The 26526-nt window shown below is 41.0% G+C and overlaps 1 protein-coding gene across 1 annotated transcript in view; it reads left to right on the forward strand.

The window, feature by feature from the left end:
• The window catches only part of tmem104 (transmembrane protein 104), a 70173-nt gene extending 55728 nt beyond the window's left edge, over window positions 1-14445 (forward strand). Inside the window, exon 10 of the mRNA XM_062438634.1 lies at window positions 11703-14445. Coding sequence (XP_062294618.1) covers window positions 11703-12466 — 764 coding nt within the window. The 3' untranslated portion in view covers window positions 12467-14445. The remainder of the gene's footprint in view (window positions 1-11702) is intronic.
• The last annotated feature ends 12081 nt before the right edge of the window (window positions 14446-26526 follow it).

Here is a 26526-nt window from a genome sequence, read left to right on the forward strand (position 1 = left end):
CTATAACGACCTGTAGTTACGTTTACGCCATCTGGCAGCCGTAATAATTATGACCTGAGCAACGTAGTCCATATGATGTCAATATAAGGTGACTTGGACTTTAGTATTATTAGGAGGAGGCAGGTTGGGTTAGATAGTTAGATGGCAAGATGTGGACTTTGCTGCAGGAGATCGCTGTTTGCATCCCATTTCCAGCCATGGGAGTCATGTTTCAAACACAAGTCGGAACAGCTTTTTAACCTTTGTGTCGTCCTCCCGGGTCAAATTGACCCCATCTGTTTTGACTGTTCCTTCCTTCCGTCTGTCCTTCCTCCCCCCCTCCTTCTCTCTTTCCTCCCTTCCTCTCTTTCCTCCCTTCCTTCTGTCCTTCCTTCCTCCCTCCTTCTCTCTTTCTTTCCTCCCCATTACCTTACTTCTTTCCTCTGTCCTTCTTTCCTTCCTTCTTCCTCCCTCCCTCTATCCCTCCTTTCCTTCCTTCTTCCTTCTTTCCTTCCTTCCTTGCCTTCCTTCCTTCTTCCTCCCTTTCCATCCTTCCTTCTTCCCTCCCTTCCTTCATTTTTCCTCCCTTCCTTCCTTCCTTCGTCCATCCTTTCCTTCCTTCTTCCTTCCTTCCTTCCTTCCTTACTTCCTTCCTTCCTTCCTTCCTTCCTTCCTTCCTCCCTCCTTTTCTTCCTTCTTCTTCCCTTCTTTCCTTGACTCGAGTACAACAGGAGGGTTAAGAACCGGTAAATCATGTTGTTTACTGTTGCCATCACAACAACATTTGCATAACCTATAGGAAGTACAAACCATGTTTCAAGTGATCATTTTAACCCAAACCCATTTAACCATCATCTTTCCCCCTAAACCTAACTAACTGGTTTTTATGTGATCGACCACTAGATGGCGTAAACTAGACTATAGGTCACTTTTGCTGGCTTTAATTTTAGACCTGGATGTGTTGTCATTACTCACTGTAGCACATTAGTTTTAGCCTTCATGATGTATTATTTGCAAGAGGCATCATGTAATGTGATCTTAACCCTCCTGTTGTCCTCTAATCAAGGAAGGAAGGGAGGAAGAAGGAAGGAAGGAAGGAAGGAAGGAAGGAAGGAAAGGAGGAAGGAATGATGGAAGAGAGGAAGAAGGAAGGAAAGGAGGAAGGAAGGAAGGAGGGAGGAAGGAAAGGAAGGAAGGAAGGAGGGAGGGAGGAAAGAAGGAACGAGGGAGGGAGAAAGGAAAAGAGAAAGGGAGGAAGGAAGGAAAGAAGGACAGAGGAAAGAAGGAAGGGAGGGAGGTAGGGGGAGGAAAGAGAGAGAGAAGGAGGGAGGAAGGACAGACGGAAGGAAGGAAAAGTCAAAACGAACGGGGTCAATTTGACCCGGGAGGACGACACAAAAGTTAAACAGTGTTATAGTTTACACTGCTATATCACCAATGCAATATTTCACTCTTTAAATGTACAGCCAAAATTAGTAATGGTTGTAAGATTCAGAGTAGTTTATTAGCAATTTACGGTATATTTAAAATACATTATACTTAGTGGTAAACCTGTGACGGCACAATATTCTGCAATTCTCAACCACATATATAAAAAAAAACCTCTTAAACAGACAAGATGAATAAAAATATGAATGTTTTTAAGTCTTCGTTGTGTAATTTCCTTGCACATTCACACAGACACATGTGTGGATGAGCTGGATGATGTTGCCTCTTCATCTCCTGCCCTCTGTCCACTGTAAGCATAATGGATCATTATCAGCACTCGAGAAGATTCACCTCCTAAACACTGACAAGAGCAGAGAGCTGCTTAATTGATATTGAGTGGTATGAGAGAAGGGGAATAAGTTAACAACCTCCTCGCTCTGTAAACAAGTATTAATCACTTCCATTCTTCTCCCCTGGGATACACAGATAGCTGTTTGAGATCCTACTGTCTATATTAGCTGTTGTGTCAGTAGCATATGGATCCTCCTCTTCCCAAGAGCAGCTGTCACATATATTTCAGAGAATAGATGTTAAAGATTCCTTGTTGAAAAAGTAATCCTGCCACTGGTTTGATTACATTTTCCTTGATTTTTCTCTCTGAAGCATCTTGTCTAAGCATTTTATTTAATAGCTTACACGAATTTGCTTCTAAACAGCTCTATACGAACGACTAAGACTAAGTGAGACTCTTGGAAGTGTAAGATGTTTTGTTGTTCTACAGGACTGAATCAAAGTAGATTTTAAGTAGTTTTTTTTACTTTCACCTTGAGCCAAAAAGCCAAATTAAAGCTACTTTGATGCTTTTTTTTAGAGGAATGATCCACAGTTTTACTTTCCTGCATTAAAAACCCTTTAAACCGGCTACAATCAGGATTTCTTGATACTTGCATCACAGTTTTATGTCATGATGAACCTACAGAGAATTTTCTGTGACTCTGCAACTCCCCTCGGTTTTACAGAGCGGCTTTATAGTGAGTTTCAGCTCATTGTTTAGCTGTCCAGCTGAAACTTTACTGTTTAGGTTCACTCTCAGTGCAATCAGTGTTTTTTAATACGCCACTGTACACTACCTGCTCAGTGCCAAACGGCAAACAGATACAGTTAGCTGTAGACTAGCTGGTGAACATAGTGGAGCATTTAGCAGCTAAAGACTCACATATTTCCATCAGGAGTTGGTAGAGAGCAAAAACAGAGCTAAAAGAGAATATTAGACTCATTCACCAGGTGGAAAGAAACATGACTCCAAATGAATGATAATGTTGCTCTGTAATTGCTAGATGTGGAAATAAGCAACTGTTTGCTAACAAGTTCAACATATAAACTTAAACGTTTTTGTCAGATATTTAAGCTGCCCCCCAGGTAGCTAAAAAAAAACCAAAACTGTTATCAATCAACCTTTATTGCAGGTTTTAAAACCAAAAAAAATTGCATTATTACATCTTTAAAACAACTTGTGCGATTGTGATTGTTTTTTTGTGAAATACAGTAAACAGTCCAATATTTTCCATCTCTGCACCAAGACAAAATAAACAGTATGTCAGAGACTTATAGCTTCCATCTAACACACTTAGATTACTACAACATACTATAAGGAGCTAAGAAAGTGCCCTCAGGGATCCTCACTGCTGACCAGAGCCATTTGAACCGGGTGAGCGAGGGCAGGATTGTATCTGAAGGGCACAGAGACTCTGGTGGCTGGTTGAGTGGAAAGTTCAGTTTTTCCAGAGAATGCAGCTCTCAGGGGGGGGCGGTGAAATATGACTGGGTCTTAATGAAGCGTACAGCAAAACCACAGTTCAGAGGTCCTGAAAAATTACATTTAGGGAAAAAATCCCAGATTGGAAAATATCATTCCTTTACTATCTATCTTTTTACGACTCTGCTGTTGGCAGCCAAGGACTAAAGCATCAGACCTTTTTTCAGTGTAACTTAATGGCAACGTCCACTTTCACCGATCTTACTTACTGTTGTTAGTGACCCTGTCCTCCGTCCCTGCTTAGTATTGATGCTTCTGTGTGTAATAAGAGATTTGACTTCCTGCTAAGATGAATTCCAGCGTGATTAAGGGAACGTTTGGAGGATGCCTGCTTTGGTCTGGGAACATGATCAATTGGATCTATACCCAGTAACTAAGCTTTTAATTATCGTTAGTGACCTTAGTGTCTTGTTTACCTCAGAGTTGCCTTCACTTCACGGCAAGAGAGATTTGAGGGGAGGATTTAAAGCTGAAATGTTTCAGCTGAAGTTAATAAATAAATGCATTGCTTAGTAGTTTGTACTTTATGTATGTTAAATCCTAAGTTAAGACTTGGCTGGACAAAACTCTATTTACTTCATATTTCAAGATATATATTCGGTCTTGGTACAATTGGGCTCTCTTTTACTTTTCTATATTAATCCTCCTGTTGTCCTTGAGTCAAGGAAGGGAAGGATGAAGGAGTGAAGGAAGAAGGAAGGAAAGGAGGGAGGGAGGAAGGAAGGAAAGGAGGGAGGGAGGAAGGAAGGTAGGAAAGAAGGAAGGAAGAAAAGGAGGGAGGAACAAGGAAGGAAAGGAGGGAGGAATGAGGGAGGAAGAAGGAAGGAAAGGAGGAAGGAAGGAAGAATGAAGGAAAGGAGGGAGGAATGAGGGAAGGAAGGAAAGGAGGGAGTAAGGAAAGGAGGAAGGAAGGAAATGAGGGAGTAAGGAAAGAAGGAAGGAAGGACAGAAGGAGGGAGGAAGGAAGGAAGGAAGGAAGGAACAGTCAAAACAGATGGGGGTCAATTTGACCCGGGAGGACGACACATAGGTTAAAAGTAAAGTAATGAGGTTGTACAAAAGCATTAAAAACAATCACTTGTTACCATGGAGCTTAGAAATGTTAGTTACGGCAGTTATGAGAATCTGCTTGTTAAAATATGCTCAGGTTCAAGTCTAAAAAAGAGAAAAATGCTTCATGTGACATCCTTAAATTGCTTGTTTCGTCCAACAAACTGTCCCTAAAATTATCAATGTACAATGATTTAAGACAGAAAATCTTTATATTAAAAAAAACAGTGAAGGTTTAGTATTTTTGATGTTTTTTAAACCGGATTTTCAGTCGACTTATCATTTCAGCAACAGAAATGTATTGAGGCTTTTGACAAAATTTAACATTAGTGTGCTTTTACTATAAAATACACTTTAAACTTCCACTTTAAATCAGCCAAAAAAATGTCTACCAAATCTCTCCAGTCCATCCATCTGGAAAGAAGAGTGTGTGATGGAAAATATAAAAAAACAAGAGCATATTAATTAGTCGTTCTGCTTGAAACATTTTATTCTTGCTTGTCTTGTTACAGAGACAGGTGCATTTAACTTCTTATTGGTGGATATGTGCACATTTTCCAGCTTGGACTGCCTGAGTGAGGACTAATTGATATTTTCATGAAACTGTGAGATAGTGTCATGGAGTTTGGCTTGTTCGTCCCTGTGAACCTGAGCAGCAGCATGGGGTGCTAAACAGTAGGCCGACCGCTGTGCAGATCTGTGCTGTGTTTACTGATCGCCCTATCTGAGATCACAGGACTCGTTACAAGGCGAGGCGGCCACTTATCACCCAGTCGTCCACCAAACACAGCGGCGGCGGCGGCCCGCTAGCTCTGGCCCTGATAGGTTTGACGTGACAGACATCTACCACAGCAAGAAACCCTGAAACCCTGGTGAGAACTGGGCTAAGAGCCGGTGCTACTAATTACCGCAGAGATTATCCAAGAGTGCTCAAGGAGTGACTCTCTTAATTAATGATATGATGATTGCTGTGCCCATAAAAGCACTAGAGGGGGGAGATGTTTAATTTAGCAAACAGGAAGAGAAAACAACTTTGTGTTGCATCCATAGACTGTATATAAGAAATCATCCGCGATGTCACCCATTGGTTTGTGGACTGCTGCTCTGAGGCCAATAGTATCGGATCTGAGCAGCGCCATCTTGAAAGTTTCAGGTGCATGCCGGGAAAAATAAAAACACGGATTCTACTTATATCGCGCCCTCCTGAACCTGTGAACCAATCAACCTGTCAATCACGACGTAGCCACGCCCTAATGCATACCCTGCTTTATCGTCAAATATAAACTCAGGGAGGCCAAAATTCATCATACTGTATTGAAGAAGGCTTTAAACCAGCGATTGAGACCATAAACACATTTTGAAAACGTTTACTGAGGTTAGAAATCAAGTGAGAAGTTGGTGAATTCTCCATTGACTTGTATAGAGACGGAAGTCCTTTTGACACCAAAACGGTCGCCCCCTGGTGGCCTTCTGATAGAATGCAGTTTTAAGTTACTTCGGCGTTGGCATCATTTCAGAGGACCGGAACTCCCCGCCTGGTTGCATCACAGAACAATGTGTTTCCGTAGTGCTGTCACACTGCTACCTCTCCTTAATCTTCTATCACACATTATAGCACAGCTGAGAAAACCTTGACCTTCCCACTATCATCACGGAACTGCTCACATTTAAGTGTTGAAGTCATACTCTTCGGGGAGAGCGCCCCCCCCCCAGCTTGCAGCTCTCTCGTGCTCGGTCGCACATGAGATTGATCACCTCTCACCTCCAACACCTTCAACCATTTTCTAATCATTAATTGAGTCCAGGAATCCCATCTCTTCTGAGATAGCCACTGTAGAGCCCGTCTCCGTAGGCAGTCGATGACTCCTCAGAGCATAGGGAGTGTCTGCCAGCCTTGGCTTAACAGCAACAGCTTTGTTTGCCATCAGCGGGAATACAGCTGTAAGAGCTTCCTCTAGAGGGTTGTTAAGTTGAGGCATCCCTCACAAGGTCATCGCCATCCCCATCCGGGTGATATAAATCACATGCTGGGAGATGCACATGCACTAGTTATGTGGACGTGATATGTGACTGTTTGACACCTGCTCAATTTACTCAGGTCCTGTTGTCGCGTGTCAGGTGTAGCTGAGAGCATTGACTCGGCTCAGTGTGTCAATTTGAAAGTGCACGTAATCACCGTATCCTGACAGATATCTGCAGAGGTAATGGCTCATCCCATCTTAGTGGATGAGTTTTGTGGACGGTGTTCAGAAAGGCAAGAGGAGATACAGTCGATGCCGTTGCGACTTGACTGTAGTGGGCGACAGACATCAGTCAGATGAGACTTCATCAGGAAGTCAGTGGCTTCTTTTAAAGGCGCTTTTTTTTCTGTCAATGCATAATAAGCCCAGAGACCATAAAGGAAACCAGAGGTAATAATGTTGATAAGAAGAAATGAAAAGCTCAGATAAGAACAAACTGTCACGCAGATCTGTTTCATCCTACTGTGTCACATTGGTTTCAATATCATTTGTAATACTGACTGAGTGATGAATATAAATGTGACTTGCATCTCTTTCTAGCATCAATCCACTGACTGAAGTGAATTTGCTATGTAAATAAAGCACAAACACTGTTTCTCTGCTCCTTCAAAGCAGTCAAGGTGATCAGAGCTAATGTGCTCTTATTTCATGGCTGCGTAGTGCTTCAGCATTGACATTCATAGCTATACGTGCAAAGAATGCGATAAAATTGTCACAGGCAGGCCTGATTTGCCCACCTCATGTGGCATGATGCAGCTGAGTGTCGGTGACAAATGAGCGCATTATGAAAAGCTTCATTCTGGTGGCTTTGTTCCTGGTGTTCAGCTCCTCTCTACCATCTGATTGACTTTCAATTTCTTTGAAAAATAAGGGGTTAGTTCCTGTTTCTTAAGTAAGACAAATGAGTTCCTGCTTCGAATTAGCATAAACCCTTGTGAGTTGTGGGCAGGAAAGAGTTGTTGTGCTTTAGATTCTGAAATTTGGGAGGATTCAGAGGGTTACTTCTCTATCAATCCTTATTCATATTAAACTGGGAGCATCCCAGTATGATCAGCCATGTTGTCCTTTCTCTCTCGCCCTGTTACAACACCTTAATCTTGGCTGGACTTGCAAAAATGTGCTTTAGGTAATGCAGTTATGTCCAGCCACCCTGAGGCACTCTTAATTAAAAGCCCCATGCCTGCTTCCCTTCCTGTGCAGCTTGCAAGTGTTGGTGTCAAGAGGGAGAAAATGCACCTTTTTCTCCCTTGTCTACAGCAGGCAGACAGCGGGCTGCGTTCATATGTTTCACACATAGCTCCTTACAGAGCAGAGGGAGGCGGAAAGAAGATGTGAATTTGAAGGAGAAAGAAGACAGAGGGAGCAAAGGGAGCGGACAGATGGGTTGAAAGGATGGCTCTTTCACACTTTCACACATTAAAGATGGTTGTTTGTTTTTTTTTGGTGAGAGAAGTGCCGAGTATTGCAGAGAGAGTACATATGTCTGCAATATGGCAGGCAATATGAGACTGTTTTATGGCATCAGAAGACGCAGATATAATGATGTTTCCCCAGGTGTCCGCGTGCCCTTGAATGTTTGGTCTGCTGCCCAACCATTCAACCCTTGTGTGGTAGTGAGTGGAGAGGATTGCAACCCCCTCCTCGAGTTAGAGATTACATTGGACGTTGGCCAAATATGCATTAAATATTGAACACTTGTGCAACAGGTTTACAGACTTGTGCACAAGTACCCACATCTACCCTGACGTGAGTGTATGGAAAATGTGAAACAAGGGGGTGGAACGCAGCTGGGTCCTCTGTTTGATCAAAATATGCTTGTTTCTCTGATTCCCCTAGATCTGCTTTACCAAACCTACCATTAAAAATCTAATAAATGAAGTAGTCACTTTATTTCCACTGAGCATGTACATCTCATCCCCCTTTTTCTTCCCTTTAGACTAATAAAATCTAGCTCAGATCTGCCTCCTGCCCTCTTTACAGTCACCACCGTTCACATGTTGCAATGACGTGTGTCCTCGTTAGCGTTTTCATGGGGTTACTCCGCTCCGTCTTCACTGGTTAAGCCTCCATTCTGTCCCATTTATTAATGTGACACTGTGTGCCCTTGTTGTATTACTGCAACACGTTTTATTGTGTGAAACCATTTTCTTTAGTTTACTCCCTGTTTTAATGAATGCTGTAATTTGGGTCTTTTTTTTCTTAGGTCTCAGTATTTTTCAATCTTGATACTGGATCTCACTAAAGTACTTTTATATTTGTCTTTTTCATCTTATATAAGAACATTTTAAAAGTACTAGTTGCAGGTGTTGCATTAATAGATGACTGTTAGTTTTTCTCTTATTCCCTTACAGACACCTCTGTCCCAAATGCCTTTGCCTTTGTTGCTGATCATGGTTTCTATTTCCCATTGTGCAGCCCGTACCTGATAATTGGAATTTGGAGTTTTATCCCCCTGACATACATTAAAATGTCATTGCAAGAGCTGATTAATAGAGCTCACCTGAAACTGAAAGTTCCCCCGCTTGAATACTTTCCCTCCACTCTGTTAAAGCACCGTGACTCGTGCTGGAAACAGAAGCAGCGGGATTCAAGGACCTGCTGTACTTACTCCCCTACACATTTGCATCAAAGGCTGCAGGAATGTCACTCATTCACCCATGCATAGTGTGTGTGGAAGTGTATGGTATAAAATGATTTTCTGCATATGTGTGAAAAATGATGGGGTGAGTGGCACATCCCCTTAAATGTCACCCTGTGTTTAAAGGACAGCTTCATGATGAAAGTTGAAGAGCTGGCTGCTGGCCATGGCAGGGCTATGACTAACTCTTGGTGTCACGGGCTGATTGAGTGTGAGCGGAGGTGAGATGGCTTACTGGGACACATGACTGTCAGCCCGTAACAGCAATGCATCCCACGCTCAGAGCTCTCCTTTAGACACGCTCATGCTAGTTTCCTGAGAGGCACCTCCAGAAATCAATTGGAGATGCGATGTGAACAGCAGGAGGCACAAGGAGAGGGGGCTCCTTTATCCTCACCTGCCTCCAATGACTTTATACTGGGCCATGAAATGTTCCTTAGTTGGTTTTTCCACCCAGTGTTTCTGGGACAAACAGCTGGAAGGCAGCTTCACATTGTGAGGACAACTTTATCCACATGAGGTGTATTACCTTCCTTTTTTAAAAGCAGTAAATGTAGTGTTTTAACATAGCACATTTCATACACAAAGGGAATTTAAAGTGTTTTACATAATGCATTTAAACCTAAAACAAAAATACAGCAGGCCATTAAAACACAAACTCAAAGATTACAATTTAATAAAGATTAAAACTGAAATAAATAGATGGTAGTTCAGGATGTACCACCAAGGTTAAGACAGGTCTGTAGTGTTTAGTAAATAAATGCTTGAGTTCATGTGGTAAAAGACAGTCAGGGATGTGTTTTTTGTCCTAAACTAAAGATTTATGAATAATGAGCTGCTGTACAATTGGTGTTAGCAGTTCAAATTTTGTGGGAAGGCCTCTCGATTAAAAGATTGGTAGACTGTAGTAGACAATGATTGGTTTGCAGTATAAAACATGAACAAAGTGACATTTATTAAAGGTGGTTTGGTGTCGAATGATGGAGAAAGGTGTGATAAGCCAGGGGAAACATGCTTATGACATGTTCATCTTCAGTAGACCAGCCTAGCTCCAGCAGTACAGATAAAATGAGGTAGAGCGGATCAATTGTCTTGCTTGTGATACGTTTTCATGAGTTGTTTCACGCTATCAAAATTCCTTTGACATTGTATTTTCCACTTTAACATTAGTCTCTTTTTGCTCTGTAATGGAGATAGGTCGTCCTTTAAAAATGTTTTAATAATGAGTTGAGGAAGGGATAGAGTCTTTGGATTAGGAAGGGGCAAAATAAAAGGATAATTTCAGGGTTTGGCCCCTTGCTGACCCGGGATTGTTGTAATATCCCAACGCATCAACTGCCAGTGGTTATACTGCAGCTAAGATCTGCCTTGTTGGCATGCATTTAGGGTAGAGTTTGGCTTTGGACAAGAACGTAGTAATGCAATTCAGGGAAAGCAGCAAAACAACATGGGGAAGTGGTATTAACCTGCAAGTCAAACTCCCTCATTGACGAATGAAAAGAACGGGTCGCCAACGTCATCTGTTTTCTACAGCATCCCCAGGACAGGAGCAACTGCCAAAAAAGAAAAAGTACATTGGAGGTAAACTGAGCAGGGATGACGCAATATATGAGCTCAACATGGAGAGAACCAAACCTGCCCAATATGGAGTTTCAATCGAATACTGACCCACTTCTTTAAATATTAAAGAAGACTGATGACAAGCACATTTTATTCAGTTCAGTTACCCATGTCAAAATTAAAAAGAAAAGAAAATAGTTCTGTAGAGCTGTGAAATTGAGACCACAGTGGGTAATTTTGTACAACATGGAGAAATGCATGTGAAATGTGAACAAAACATACATAACACTAACTGACTTGATCCAACTAGTGTGTTTTGATGCAAGGTGTGTATTTGGTTGTTTTTAAAACAAAGTATTCATTATTTCTCTCTTTCCCTTTTATTTGAAGTGATGTTACTAACTTTTGAAATAAGAAATAACAACCTTTCTTTTACAAATAAAAAGTTGATTTAATTAGCAAATGAATTGTGTTCTTCACAATTTTGCTTTACTTGGTCTGGTGCATCTTGTGCAGTAGCTTTAGATAAAGATATTGCTGTTTAACTGACATTTATTTGGTTATGACTCTTGTTTATTTGTGTTGCACTCCCACAATAGTTTAGCCAGGTCATGTCAATGATGATGTCTTTCAAGCAGTGACTTGAATGTTGGAAAGTCAACAGGGGGCGCTGCATGGCTGCTGACCCTGTGCTTCTCTCTGTTTGTTTGTTGGTTTTCCGTCGTTAATCTCAAGTTGTTGTTGTTTTTTAAACCAGGTTTTAACTTATTACAATGGTTGCAGCTTTTTTTCCTGCTCCTTTACACAATTGTCAGTTATTGTATGTTTTTTATGTTGTGTAGTGTTGGTGTATGTTTTTAATGTCTTCACTAAGGTGGACAATAAAGTCAATTCAGTTCAATTCAATTCAAAGAAAATTAAGTCTGTGCCATACTTTTTATAATCACTTGTGGCCACAGTTGCTGCTGTTTCATGGCTGGTTTCAAACCTTTTTTAAACATTTTAACGCCAGCCGTGTCTTTAAAACCCATTTATTGCCTTTGTGAGCAGATACAATACCTTAATGCTTAACATCGGTTCATTCCTCCACAAGAAGCTTTATTTTGTGTTTACACCTCATCCCAGTTTAGCTTCATGTGCCGTAGGATTATTGGCTTGTTGTCATTTTTTGTGTGTTCTTTAATACATCTCTTTTGTTTTCTTTTTACAGCGTTCACCATGATGATCATCTTGGCTCTGATCCGCATTGGTAAAGGTACCGGCGAGGGCCATCCGCCAGTTGCCTCCCTCTCTGGTGTGCCCAACTTGTTTGGAGTGTGTGTCTACTCCTTCATGTGCCAACACTCCCTCCCCTCCCTGGTGACGCCCATCTCTAACAAGAAACATGTTGGCAAACTGGTGTTGGCTGACTACGTTCTGATCCTGGGCTTCTATTCCCTCCTCTCGTTCACCGCCATCTTCTGCTTCGACAGTTCACTGCTGCACGACATGTACACCCTGAACTTCACCGACAACTGCGATGTGTTAGATATTCCATTCCTGCGCTACTTCTTGGGCTTGTTCCCCGTTTTTACCATCAGCACCAACTTTCCCATCATTGCTGTCACACTTCGCAACAACTGGAAGACTCTGTTCCACCGGGACGGAGGAACCTACCCATGGGTGGTGGACCGCATTGTTTTTCCCCTCATTACTCTGGTGCCGCCAATCGTGGTAGCCTTCTGCACCCACAACTTGGAGTCTTTGGTGGGCATTACAGGGTCTTATGCTGGCACAGGAATCCAGTACATTATCCCAGCCTTACTTGTGTATTATGGCAGACGCCATCTGGAGCCTGTGATGGGCAGGGATGCCGTTAACAAGCACCGGTCTCCCTTCCGCCACAACCTCTGGGTTTGGTTTGTTGTTTTGTGGGCTATCTTCTGCCTCATGTTTGTCACAGCCAACATCATCCTGACTGACACCAAGAAATGAGAACTAAAAAATAAAAATAAAATATATATATATATATATATATATATAGAGAGAAAGAGAGATATATCTGTTTGGCCAGTCTGTCTGTTCCTGTACACAAGGCCTTACTTGCTGCTGGTTGGACAGTGTGCCTTTTTATGGGACTTCTGTTGCATATATTCTATGTACTTAAGAGTAATTTATCAAATTTGTTAAAAGGGACCAAATGACAAGTGTATGTTCCATTGTAAAAGCTAGAGCAGTGCATGACAACAACAAAAGAGACTTGAAAAGGGTCATTTATTTAAAGTATGTTTTGTCAATATATAATTGACAGTTTGACGTTATCACAAGAATTTGCACAATTACACTTTAAAAAAAACAACAACAAGTATGTAAAGGATTCAGTATGCTTCAAACAAACTAAAGGCAAAAGTGTTTAAAGTTATTCCAAAGGGCCACACTCGATGGCAGGGTAAAAAGCTGTCCGTCTTAGTGTAGATGTTGCACAGTGAATTATTTGAATGGAAATAACAGCACACACTTTCAGACACTTTCTCCCAAAGGGAATTCATTGTGTTGCACTCGGTTGTTCATGTGGTGAAGTGACAGAAGTAAGTGTGAAGAAAGACAGAATATAGCTAGAGAGAGATATGGAAAGCTTCCATATTTTCTCACCTCCGTATGTGGTTATCAGGTTTCTTGAAGTGATAGCCTGTGGTGATTTCAGACTGCAGTTGACAATCTGACACGCACTTTGTTTGAAGCATGCTGACAAGGTCTGCAGGTTGTCTATTTTTTACGTCCTTATTTCCTTATGGCTCTTTCAGATCCCAAACTATCGAAAGCATTAAAGTGCTGAATCATCCACATAACCTACAGAAAAAGTACCAGTAAATTATATCAAAGATTACTGAAAGAGCAAAGTAGCAACAAGGAGAAAAAGAGCCTGTCACATCCAGACTTGTGTTTTGTTGTGAATCTCCACGGCGTCTAGCTTAATAAGGAACTTGGAATAACAACCAACAAAAGAAGGGAAAACAAACGAATCAGGGATGATTATTCTTTCGTTGCTGACGTGTATCCATTCCTCACCAGTGGCTGACTCCGATATCCTCATCCCCCCTTTGAACAATGATGGTCCGTCCGTGACAGATCTACTGACAAATAGGCCTCCAGGATGAGCTCCATCCCTGTTTATCACCAGACACTCGCAGCTGTAGTTCACACATAGGGCATGTCTCCCGTCTTTTACTGCTCAGCACCGATTCATGACTCTGTCAGCCTCATACTGTATCCATCACACCTGACAGGGTGATAGAGATCTGCAGTGTTCCAGCTTTGGCTATAGAGAAGGCATCTGTGGCCAAAAGTTAGAAAGTACTCAGCCAATTGTGACTGCAGAGCTTCATACATAACACTCATACTGTGGTTTAGTAATGCTGATTTCACTGACACTTGGCAGCTTCCTTTATGAGTTGTGCCTGTTAATGAAATGTGTTTTTGCCCTTACAAAGATCCGACTGTATGTTTGTTTGTGTGTCCATGTGAGTGAATGATTAGATATTGAATTTGTTTAATGTGAATCCAATGACTCTTGTTTGGAGTTGTGAAATGTGCCTTTTTATGGGGTTATTTTTCTTACCCTAAACCTATCGACTCCGCTGTTTTTATCATCTTATGAAAAGCAGCTTGCCAGATAACATCTGCATGTCTTTCATTTAAATGACATCCAGTGTTCCCAAAAATATATAATCTATACTATTATATAGATTATATATTAGTTAAATTTTTGGTGTAAAGTCCTTGTTTGCTTTTTCTTTTTGTTGTTCTTTATTTGTTACATGGGTGTCCCCTTCATTGTATTTGTGAGAATCTTTTTTTTCTTCATGTTTGTATTTGTTTGGCCAGCGTGTGATCAAATCATTGATATTGATGTTTACTGCTTTAATGGATGTTCTGTTTGATTTTTATGATTCACATGGAAAATAAAGGCTTTATGTTCATCTGACCCTCATGAGACGTAATTACTTTAAGTACCAGAGTGTAGAATTTACTGACATCTACTGGTGACCAACCATAGACTGTATATAAGAAATGGACGTAACATCCTTGACGTCAGCCATTGGTTTGTGGACTGCTGCTCGAAAGCCAATAGTATCGGATCTGAGCAGCGCCATCTTGAACATTTCAGGTGCATGCCGGGAAAAATAAAAACACGGATTCTACTTATATGGGCATCAGGAGGGGCATGAGGCGCCCTCCTGAACCTGTGAACCAATCAACCTGTCAATCACGACGTAGCCACGCCCTAATGCATACCCTGCTTTATCGTCAAATATAAAATCAGGGAGGCCAAAATTTCACAAATGAACATCATACTGCATTGAAGAAGGCTTTAAACTAGCGATTGAGACCATAAACACATTTTGAAAACGTTTATTGAGGTTAGAAATCAAGTGAGAAGTTGGTGAATTCTCCATTGACTTGTATAGAGACGGAAGTCCTTTTGACACCAAAACGGTCGCCCCCTGGTGGCCTTTTGATAGAATGCAGTTTTAAGTTACTTCCGCGTTGGCCTCATTTCAGAGGACCGGAACTCCCTGGCTGTGACCAACTGAATACTCTTTGTCCCTCTTTCAGGCATGTAGGAGAAGTTACGGTGGCCACAAAAAACATGAAAGGCCCTTTCATGAGCCAGTGTTTGGTTAGTCCACTCTGGGCTGCCGTAGAAACATGACAGTGCATCATGACAGGAAGAGGACCCGTTCCATGTGTAGATGTAAAGGGCTCATGCTAAGGAAACTATAACACAACTGTTCATTACAATAGACAATAGAGATATGACAGGACAAATAGGGAGTGATATGCCATTTTCCTGTTTCAACATGACAATAGAATAGGATACAACTTCTTGTCCAATAGAATGGAACATTTTCTTTGACCCTTTCAACACCTCCTTAAAACATCTAAATATACACACACGCCTCAATAACTCTATGAATAGTCCAAGTAATAAAATACAACATTTAAGAAAAGCAATGTAGAGCATGCCAAAGGACTGTGGCATGAATCCTTTATAATTCATAGTTCGTTCTTTATATGCTTTGTAGCCAGAGGCCCCCTAGCAGACAGCCAGCTCCATAAAGAAATGTTTTTTCTCAGTTTGGGGTGGACGAACGTGACTGGCCTGCACAGAGTCCCGACCTCAGCCGGAACGCTGACTGCAAGCCAGACCTTATCACCAGACATCAGTGTTGGGCCTCATTGATGTCCTATGGGAGCAAATCCCCCTGCATCCAGCTTCCAAAATCTGGTAGGAAGTCTGAGACCAGAGGAGTGAAAGCTGTTATAGCAGAAGAATTGGAATGAGACGTTTAACAGTGGGTGAAATGTTAGTGTCCACACAGTAAAAAGCCATATAAAGTACTTTTCCTGTCCAACTTGAAGGAATGACCACATCTATATGCTTATTTTGTGTATAGTGGTACAGAATGTGCCTCTCCTTTATAAAAGATTATATATATTATTATAGTGAATAATAAGGGATTGCAGAGAGGAATTTGAGTCATTGACTTCTGTAAACAAGCATTTGTGGTACAAATTGAGGTAAAAAAGAAATTATAGTAGCTATTCAATGCAACTGACTGATTATGGTGTTCTTGCTTCCAAAGCACAAACTTAGACGCTATTTTAGGAAAACATTTACTGTTACCTGCATTAAAATTGACAAAATCACAGTTAGGTGATGTCGGATTTTTTTTTGTTCCAGTAGAGGCTGTGGTTTATGATATGAAATGTTCAAACCATTAAAGCCTGACTGGTTCACTAGTCCTTGGCTTCAATTTACAAATTTCATTAGAACCTGTTTGCTAGTTTCTGAGATACCTGCAAACAGACAGACCAATGGGACTGAAACCATTAACTCCTTGGCTGAAGTACTGTAATGATGAAGATGATGAGGTGATGCCAGAGTTGACATCAGAGTGACCAAATATCCAGATTCTCTACACTGAACCTACTTAAGAGAAATATTATAACCAGCAACAAAAATGTGACCCTGGTTGTAAAACATAATCTTCTTTTAAGATTCAATTTACCTGGTTAAATGTTGAGGGAATCATTAAAGATGATAGTTCTGTACTAACAGCAGGACAACCTGTGTTTGAATGGGGCAGTATAAAATAATTTCACCATCTGGCCGGTTTCTGTTTTGAGAAATAAATCCAGCTCATTCCCGGTGCCTTTAAAAAAAAAATAGATTCACTCCTGGAAATTGAACGCATTAATCAGTGCGTCTTTGCTCTTACTTTAGTCATAGCACATTTCTGCATTCAGCTTTACATCTACACAATTTCACAGACTCACGGTTGGCACGGTATTTGTATCTGCTCTCCAGGTAATTGGCTTCTTTTTTTTTTACACCTTCGTTCACCTCAATCTCTCCTGAAGCACCTCAGTAGCTTTTTATTGACACACGAGATCCCTGTTTTTATTATCAAATCAAACCTCGCTCTCTGAATTTCAATCTCAGCAGGGCCGCTCCGTTGTAATTTAATTTACCCTCTGCCCTTTTATGTATGTCGGGTGTGTCTGCATGTTTGGGTGAGGAGCTATAATTGGAAATGCAAACTTGGCACTGCTTAATTAATTCACAGTGTGTTTAATTGCTGCATGGTTTATACAGCGCTGCTTGCAGGCTGGAAGAGAGAGCAGTTACTGCCTGCTGCTTGTTTGCAGATATTTGGCCTCCTGGCGTGAAATTTGAGATTTTTATTTTTTTAAACTGTGGCTTCATTAGCATCTATCAAAACTAATCAAAAAACCTGCAATCAGGCTATCGTGTCGTCTTCCTCACTGAAGCAGCAACTGGATCAGATTATCTGCAGAATTAAACTCTGCTCTTTCATTAATGAGCTGATGGGAGTTTGTGCAGTGTGGCTTCTGTGTGTTAAGTTCACATCTCCATATATTTAATGCATTTTACATGATCTGTACCAGTGTTTCATTTATTTAACTTGTTGATGTACATTTGAATGTATGGACACAGGGATCACTGCATACAGATTTGTGTTCTTTCACATCTTTTAATTGAAATGTTTCTTAAAAGGTGCAAGATTAGCTTTTTACTTCACTACATTAAAAAGTCATTGACTCATTTTGGAGATATAAGATCAGTAGCTTCCATAGACTGGATTCACAAAGAAAAAAAAGAGTTGTGATGCTTTATGGCATGGAAGAAGAAGAAGAAGAATCGTTATTTATACAACACCTTTCAACCAGGGTTACAAAGTGTTTCATAAAATAAAAAAGCATACAGTGACAAAGCATATAATAAATACTGCACTTACAGACAAGCAAAAAAGTACTGAAAGAATAGAAGCAAAGAGAAACCATCCCTAAAACCCCTTTGGGAACAGGTCTTAAATTGAGATTTAAAGCACTGCTGACTAAACCCTTTGGTAGACTGTTCCGTACTCTGGGGACCAAAACAGAAAAACTCGGACAGGTCCTAAAATAAAGAACACACCTCTAACACCAGAGACCATCTTTGAATAGAGACAGAGGTTCCAGTTTCCCAAACATATACAAGACTAACATTTCATACTGAGGTGTTACAGATACGTTTAGTTTCTTTTCCCTTCTGTTCCATATTTTTTGCAAAGCTGATAAAACCTGAGAGGCTGCAACTATGCTTTTTATTGGTTGTCCGCTGTGTGACGTCAAAACCTGCTGTTTTGGCAGGAGTTGCTGATTGATAAATTTGGCACAGCTGGCTGGCACGCAGGTGTTAGAGACTGCATGGCACACCTGTTGGCTTTTGCATCATAACCAATCCATTGATTAAAGTGTGGCTAAGTTGTAGCGTGTCCCAGTGTGATTTAGGAAAGGGCACAGATTGACAGAACTCAACTAGGGGATCTCAAATAGTTTTTTGACTCTGTCCGGCCACCACAAACCTCTTTCTCTCCACTACACAAACAAAACTTGAATGGTATCTACAATGATGGGACTGGCAGCTCATGGGAGCGATGATTGGGCTTTTCGGACCACCCAGGGGAGATGTTCTCATGGGGGTCCACAGTAACTGTAAGTAAAGCTGCCAGTTTGCTCGTCTCTGGTTCAATATCATCTCTGTGTTTGCCATTTTCTTTTCTTTCTTTGTGTTTTTTTTATGTTGCACTACATGGTAGCAAGTCTGGTTGTGTTCTTGTCTCTACTGTAGCATAACAGAGGTCACATAATGGCAAATGAGCCAGTTTGAAGTCCAGAGTTGCAGGTTATGATATAGTAAAATATTGTGACAAAAATCCATCTCAGTGCAAGTCTTGGAGCTGTGGAGAGCAGGAGGTGAGCCAACTGTCAGTCACCGCTATCAATCAACGTCCACACAGCAGACATCAAAGCTGCTATAAAACCCCTTTCACACTGGATAAAAAAAACTCACTAACACCTGGCCTTTGTCTTCAGTGGTAAGAGGTAAAATCAGCATTTATTCACAGGTCAAATAACTGCAGTAGTCCCAGGTATCTATTTGCTGCAGTTCTGATCAGCAGTGATGGAAACATGACACCTGAGCAGACTAATTATCACCCTTTTTCGGCTGCTTTTTCATCTGTTTCTATCTGCGGATGTCTGTAAACATATGGTTTCATCCACATGTTTATGTCTTATTAGCATGCTTAGGTAACAGGCTGTCAGCTGTGTGACTTTATATCTGCGCTGTAACATATGTCAGGGCAGAAAAAACACTGCAAACACACCTGTCACCTGCCCGGCACTGCAATTACATCTTTCTTTTATACAGTCTGTGGGCTACGCACAGCACAGCATGACTATGCTAACAATGCCAGCCATGCTAACTAGCTGCTAGCCATGATGTTGCACATGACACACCAGGAACTGAAAAAACAGAAAGGTAAACTCGTCTACTGGCAATGTGAAAGGAGTCAATCGCCTATTTTTTTATGTGTTAGAGTTAAGAAATTGGTATATGCAAGTTGTGGTGTAAAAAGGGTATCTTAGAAATGGAGCAAGAATTTCAAAATGACCACAAGAAACTTATTAGAGCATAATTTACTGAATGAGACCATAATGACTCGTTGAAAAAAAATTAATAACTTAGTATTTCAAGAGAAAAGTTTATGGTTTTTGAATGGGACTCAGTTGAAGCATTTAGCGTCTGTCGGTGCCACACTTCAGTTTCAAGCTGTGATAGTTGCCACTTGGCCAATACAGGCCATGAGATGAGGTTTGAAGCTGCAGGAAAAGGTAGTAAGTGGACACACTTTTTTGTATTGTTTCTTGGCTGCACGCTAAAGTAATTGTTTCCAATTTGCTCCTGCAATGACCCCATTTTCCTGTGGAAAAGATGGAGGGATTCATCACAGAAACTCAGTGCATTCATTGCACAGGTTGGACAGCCAGGAAAGAGAACGACTCCCAGGTTTGTCCTTGGGAAGAGATAGTAACACACACAATGGACCATCTGCAGTCAAATCCATTCTGGCCTGCAGCTTTATTACCACATTTATTTACTCTGGCTGGTTCAGGTTCCACTGTGAGACCTGCTCGCCCCACAGGTGAGCCCCAGCAGTGGATGATTATGACTCTACGGTATCAACTGGCCTTATTAAGTATCAGCAGCAGCAGACAGGACACTGCAGCCATTGCAGAGTCCTGAGTCACAGACAGAAATCGTACACTGTGTCCTGTTTCAGGCTGCTTGCCACTCATTAGCAGGTCATATGTTCCTTTTTTTCCACTGTTGTGCTGTACAACCATCATGGATGAAATGTTGAGTTCACCTTGGCGCTGCCTCACTAATGGGAGTAATCTGAGGCAGTGGCATTAAACACAGTCACTACAAGATAAGAGTTGAATGCATTAAAGTACCAGGATCTTCTTTACTGAATGTTGGCATTATTCCTAAGTATCCGAAAGAAAGCCCAAGATTGAAAAGGCATTAAAAGTTGCAATCGTCCCCATCTGCTTACTCCGATTGTCAGTTTCCAACATAATTCTGATTTAATATTTCCCTGCTTGAGGTTTTTAGCACATTTGAAACTCATTACGAGTCAGGTGTAGTCTCATCTAGTAATGACATATGGCTTTCTTTTAATTCCAGACAGATGCTTCCCCTTTTTTAATGACCTCTTTTTTTCCCCTCATGCCTTGCCGCTGTGAGGTTCATTAGCACAAACAGGGTTTAGTCGAAGTCTTGGGGAGAGATTAGGCTCACAGTATTTTAGGGATGGTAGCCAAGCCCAGAGTGAGCTGCACTGACAGCCCGATCATCACACAGGACAGAGGTACTTGTCCGTCCATGTTGACATTAGACTTTTTACTCTTACGACTGTGTCTCAGCAGTTTCTTCTACAACGACAGGTGCGAATGAATTCTGACACACCTAAATATACCACTACAGCAAAATTAGATTTAATTGTCCCGGGTTAATAGGCCGCATAATTAAAATACACATCACTCAATGTTTAACATTACACAACAATGCAAGCACAATTAATTCAGTGAAGTTTGAATAAACAAATCAACTGCATACAAATAGATTCTCACTGTCTACTTCAACCTAAACACCCTTATTTTCGGCTTTGCTACATAAAGGACACACTACTTCCTGCACTGGCACCTGGGAATACCAAGTCACCTGAGAACCAGGCTTATTATAGTTAACTAAAACTAGCAGTGAAAAAATAATTCAGTTAACTGAAATAAAAACTACAATGAACAATGCAAAACTAAATAAAAATAAACTGAACTGCAGATAAAAATCAACTTAGTTCACGTTTTCGCCCTCAATTTTTACTGTCCTGTTCAGTTTGACTTCTTGAGATAACAGGCTAGTGCCAGTAGGTGGCAGCAGAGCGGACGCCTGCTTGACGTGCATTTTACGATTTTCTATCAATCCAATCCAATCCAACTTTATTTGTTAAGCACTTTAAAACAACCAAAGTTGACCAAAGTGCTGTACAGAAGAATAAATAAGAGACATAACAGCTCACATTAGGCCCAAAATTACATATAAAAGACATAAAACATGAGTAAAAATAATAATAGCCACACAATAAAAAGCATTGAAAATAAGAAATTAAAACAAGTAGATAAAGTCGACATCTTACTAGGTGTCAAAAGAAGAAGTTCCACGCGAAAAACAATACATAGCAAAATATGGGAACATTTTGATGATGACCCCAAAGTAGATACAAGTAAAAGTGTGATGATGAAGAGATAGAGACATTTGTGGGATAAAAGCTAAAAGGGAAAAATCCCACTCATTTGAAAGTCCAGCTTGGAAGCAGGAGACAGCAAACTTTACCTCAGTGTCACAATTATTTCATCCTTTACAGCTTCTACTAATCAACACTTCCCTCCTAATACCTGAAAAACTAAATAAAAATAAAAACTAAACTAAAACTATTAAATCACTTGTTCAACTAACAACAACTAAATTAAAATAATAAGAAAAAAAACTGAAAAACTAAATCAAAATAAAAACTAATGAAAATGTAAAAACTATGATTAACCCTGCTGAGAGCAACTAATCTACAAGGTGTAAGAGTATAATTAGTATAATTTGGCTCTCTAACTTCTCAAATTTCTTTTAATTCTGACCTTGGAAGTAGTCCTTCACTCAGTTCGCCATATTCTCTGCATATATTCAGTCATTCTCTGCTCGTCGTCTCTGATGTATTGACAGAAGTTGTAGTTGAATATTCTGCCAGTGTCGTGTTGTGGAACACTGTCAGTGCGTGATTTATTACCATTACACATAACGTGCAGATGAACACAATCAGCCGCTAACATGTTGTTTCCATTCAGTCGGCGTACACGTCCGTCTTTGACCCGATCCACCCAGCAGTCGCTCATCACTCAACACTCCAGCTCAGACCGATACGTACTCATTTTGCAAATCTTGTTGTTTTTATTATTTTATATCCTACTTATTTGTTATTGCATAAATTGTTTATTAATTTAACCCTCCTGTTGTCCTCGAGTCAAGGAAGGGAGGAAGAAGGAAGGGAAGGAAAGGAGGGAGGGAGGAAGGAAGGAAGGGAGGGAGGAAGGAAGAAGGTAGGGAAGAGGGAAGGAAAGGAGGGAAGAAGGAAGGGAGGAAAGGAAGGAAGGAAGGAAGAGAGGAAGGAAGGAAGGAGGGAGAAAGGAAAAGAGGAAGGGAGGAAGGAAGGACAGAGAAAAGAAAGAAGGGAGGAAAGAAAGAGAGGAGGAGGAAGGGGCGAAGGAAAGGAAAGAAGGACAGAAGAAAGGGGGATGGAGGAAGGAAAGAGAGAAGGAGAAAGGGAGGAAGGACAGACGGAAGGAAGGATGGGAGGAAAGAAGGAACAGTCAAAACAGACGGGGTCAATTTGACCCGGAAGGACGACAGGAGGGTTAAAGCATTTCCACCTTTTAAAAATAAGCTTCTGCTAGTGTCACTTTCACACGATGGTCTAATTCCTGCATCCTTGCTTCGGAGTGGGGAGGCGTGCTAATAGTAAATACTTGGTCCAACATCACTATCAGCTTCCAAAAACCCTTATTGGTTTAATCCTAATCCACTCAGTCTTATGTCTCTGCACAATCAAGAGTCATTTGAGCTCAAATACTAAATGAGCACAACAAATGTCCGACTATATCTAATAAAATATCTAATAATGTCTAATAAAAATGTAGCAAAGCACAACAGAATGCAGCTTAATTCTTCTCTTTATATCCATGTGAGGGTAAGCATTTATTTTGGGGTAGTAGAGAAGAGTTTTGGCTTTTCAGCAGACAGAAAGGGAAAAGAGGATTGTCATCACTGCAGGTCGGACAGACTGCTAGATGGCATCTCGTGCAGCTCTTGCTCTGTTAGAACTGTTGGGTCAACAAGCGTCTGGCTGCTGTTTGCTATCAGCTCGCCGCTTCACTGAGAAACATTTTACCGGAGCTGGAGACTCTTACACCTGTCTGCTTAACAGACTCCATGACATGCAATGTATAGAACAGCAATGCCTCGCAGCTCTCTGTCATTCATCACTGCTCACACACGGGCCCCATCCTGCAGGCTGCTGAGCCTCAACGTGGACCTCCAGTCCTGCAGGCGAGCTCCTGCATGTAGGTTAGCTCCATAACAGATGGCTGCAGTAATATAGTGTGTTTTCAATGCCAGCACAGACAGTGATGCTGTAAACAGTACTTTAGAGTCATATTTTATGTTGAAGTAGAGGCATTTACAAAATAGTAAAACTGCAGATTGATGGATGAAGGAAGGAAGGAGTACTGAAGGGAAAATTAGAAGGGTCACATTTCTAATCTTGCTTTCTAAAAAATGACAACTCATTTGCTACACCACAAATTGCTTAGTTGAAAAGTTAATGCTGATAAGATTAAGTCTGAAAAATTAAACGTTACATAACATGACATATCGTCAAAATGTTCACTGATAATATACAGAATTTTTTTGTTTTGTTTATCTACAAAATCCACTTGTAGCCAATAAAGCCTGATTAATGTTTGTCATTGTTTTATGTTTAGGCACTGGAAGCTTATAATGCAAGATTATAATCATGGTTTTATACAGAAGAAAATATTTATTTTTATTATATTATATTTTTATTATATTTTATTTAATAATTATTTGAAAATGAAGGATGCAACAAAATTTGAAAAGTAGGGTTCATTACAACCATTAACCTTTGTGTCGTCCTCCCGGGTCAAATTCTTCTCTCGTTCTTTCCTTCCTCTTTCTCTCCTTCCTTCTGTCCTTCCTTCCTTCTTTCCTTCCTCCATCCCCCTTTCTCCCTTCCTTCTGTCCTTCCTTCCTCCCTCCCTCCCTCCCTCTTTCTTTCCTTCCTCCCTTGCTTCTTTCCTCCCTCCCTCCTTCTCTCCTTCTTTCCTCCCCATTACCTTCCTTCTTTCCTTCCTTCATCCCTTCCTCTTTTCCTTTCTCCCTCCCTCCCTCCTACCTTCCTTTCTTCCCTTCCTTCCTCCCTCCTTACCTTTTTCCTTCCTTCCTTCATTCCTTCCCTCCTTTATTCCTCCCTCCCTCCCTCCTTTCCTTCCTTCTTCCTTCTTTCCTTCCTCCCTCCCTCCTTTCCTTCCTTCTTCCTCCTTTCCTTCCTTCTTCCTCCTTTCCTTCCTTCTCCCTCCCTTCTTCTTTTCCTTTCTCCCCCCTCCCTCGCTCCTTCCTTCCTTCCTTATTTCCTCCGTCCTTCCTTCCTTTCCTTCCTCCCTCCCTCCTTCCTTTCCTTCCTTCTTCCTCCTTTCATTTCTTCCTCCCTTCCTTCCTTAACTCAAGGACAACAGGAGGGTTAAAGCCATTAATCAACACTGACCAAGCTATATTTTTTAAATATTTCCAGTTAAATATATTCTGTACCACTTTAGGAAAATATCCAGGCTCAAAGAATTTCATTTAAGGTGTTTTCATTGTTTTCAAATGTAAAAATGGGTCAAATTTGAGGTGAAACCATACCAAACTATATTGTTTGCTATAGTATAGTTGAACCACCTCAAGCTGATGTGTACGATTGACAGTTTGGGTAGTTTAATCTTTAACTCTCTCTAATTAACTCCATTGTAACGTTGCACGCGAGTATAAGGTCAACTACCATGAAAGAGAAATAAATGAACTTCACCTGATAAACTTTGTCTGTGTGCGCTGCCAGAAAATAATCAATACTGAGTCACTACCATTTCAGGAGATTCAGAAGAAAGAAGGCGAAGAAACTCAGTTAAGGAAAGAAGACTTCAATGTTACTACCTTTAACAGCTTCAAACAGACTTTTTCAACTCATCAAACTGAACACAAGTCTAAATAGTTCTGCTTATAATCTACAAAGTCTATTATGACTCATATTTGGTGTTGAAAGAGGCAAACAGCATACTGATGTTTTAGCTTTTCTCACAGTCTTACCAATATAATGGAGCTAAAAATGCAGTTTGTCCTGAGGATGGATGAATGTATTAAAGGGAAAAGAATCTGTATATTCTTTAGTCATCTGTCAGATTGTCTTGTCTGCAAATTTGGTATTGTGGCACATTGGCACTAGAGGAAAGGTGAGGGTGACAAAAACACTGGGAATCATCCTCAATTTTGGTCTATAAAAACTGGTTAACTTTTGTTAACCCTTACACACTGTTTATATTCTGAACTGGCGCATTGAGGGATTTAATCGTAATCAGGCGGGGAGTTCCGGTCCTCTGAAATGAGGCCAACGCGGAAGTAACTTAAAACTGCATTCTATCAAAAGGCCACCAGGGGGCGACCGTTTTTGTGTCAAAAGGACTTCCGTCTCTATACAAGTCAATGGAGAATTCACCAACTTCTCACTTGATTTCTAACCTCAGTAAACGTTTTCAAAATGTGTTTATGGTCTCAATCGCTAGTTTAAAGCCTTCTTCAATGCAGTATGATGTTCATTTGTGAAATTTTGGCCTCCCTGATTTTATATTTGACGATAAAGCAGGGTATGCATTAGGGCGTGGCTACGTCGTGATTGACAGGTTGATTGGTTCACAGGTTCAGGAGGGCGCCTCATGCTCCTCCTGATGCCCATATAAGTAGAATCAGTGTTTTTATTTTTCCCGGCATGCACCGGAAATTTTCAAGATGGCGCTGCTCAGATCCGAAACTATTGGCCTCTGAGCAGTAGTCCACAAACCAATGGGTGATGTCACGGATGTTACGTCCATTTCTTATATATAGTCTATGGGACCAACACAATATTCATGCTGTAATAACAATAACACATCCCCAGTGGTTCAGTTAACTCCAGTATAAATAGATGGTTTCTGTGGGATCCCTCTCCTCTGTTTCCCGCCAGCCTTCAACTCTGCGGTGCAGACTGTTTGCAGAGCTCCACGTCGAGCACACCTCTGTCAGGCTGTATGTACCCAGAAATCACAGGAGCCTCCGTGGTTAGAGGTTCACGATGAGCAAACACTGGGAGACAGAGCTGCCGTCATCGGACCCGCTGCTGGTATTTTCTCTCTCTGTCATGTTGTCAGAGGGATCGTCCTCCAGACAAATGCAAACAGTCAGCCCTCTCAGCACACTCCCGCTTTGTGACAGGAACTCTGTTTTC

The sequence above is a fragment of the Scomber scombrus genome, chromosome 18, assembly GCF_963691925.1.
Source record: "Scomber scombrus chromosome 18, fScoSco1.1, whole genome shotgun sequence".
In the NCBI taxonomy this organism is placed as follows: Eukaryota; Metazoa; Chordata; class Actinopteri; order Scombriformes; family Scombridae; genus Scomber; species Scomber scombrus.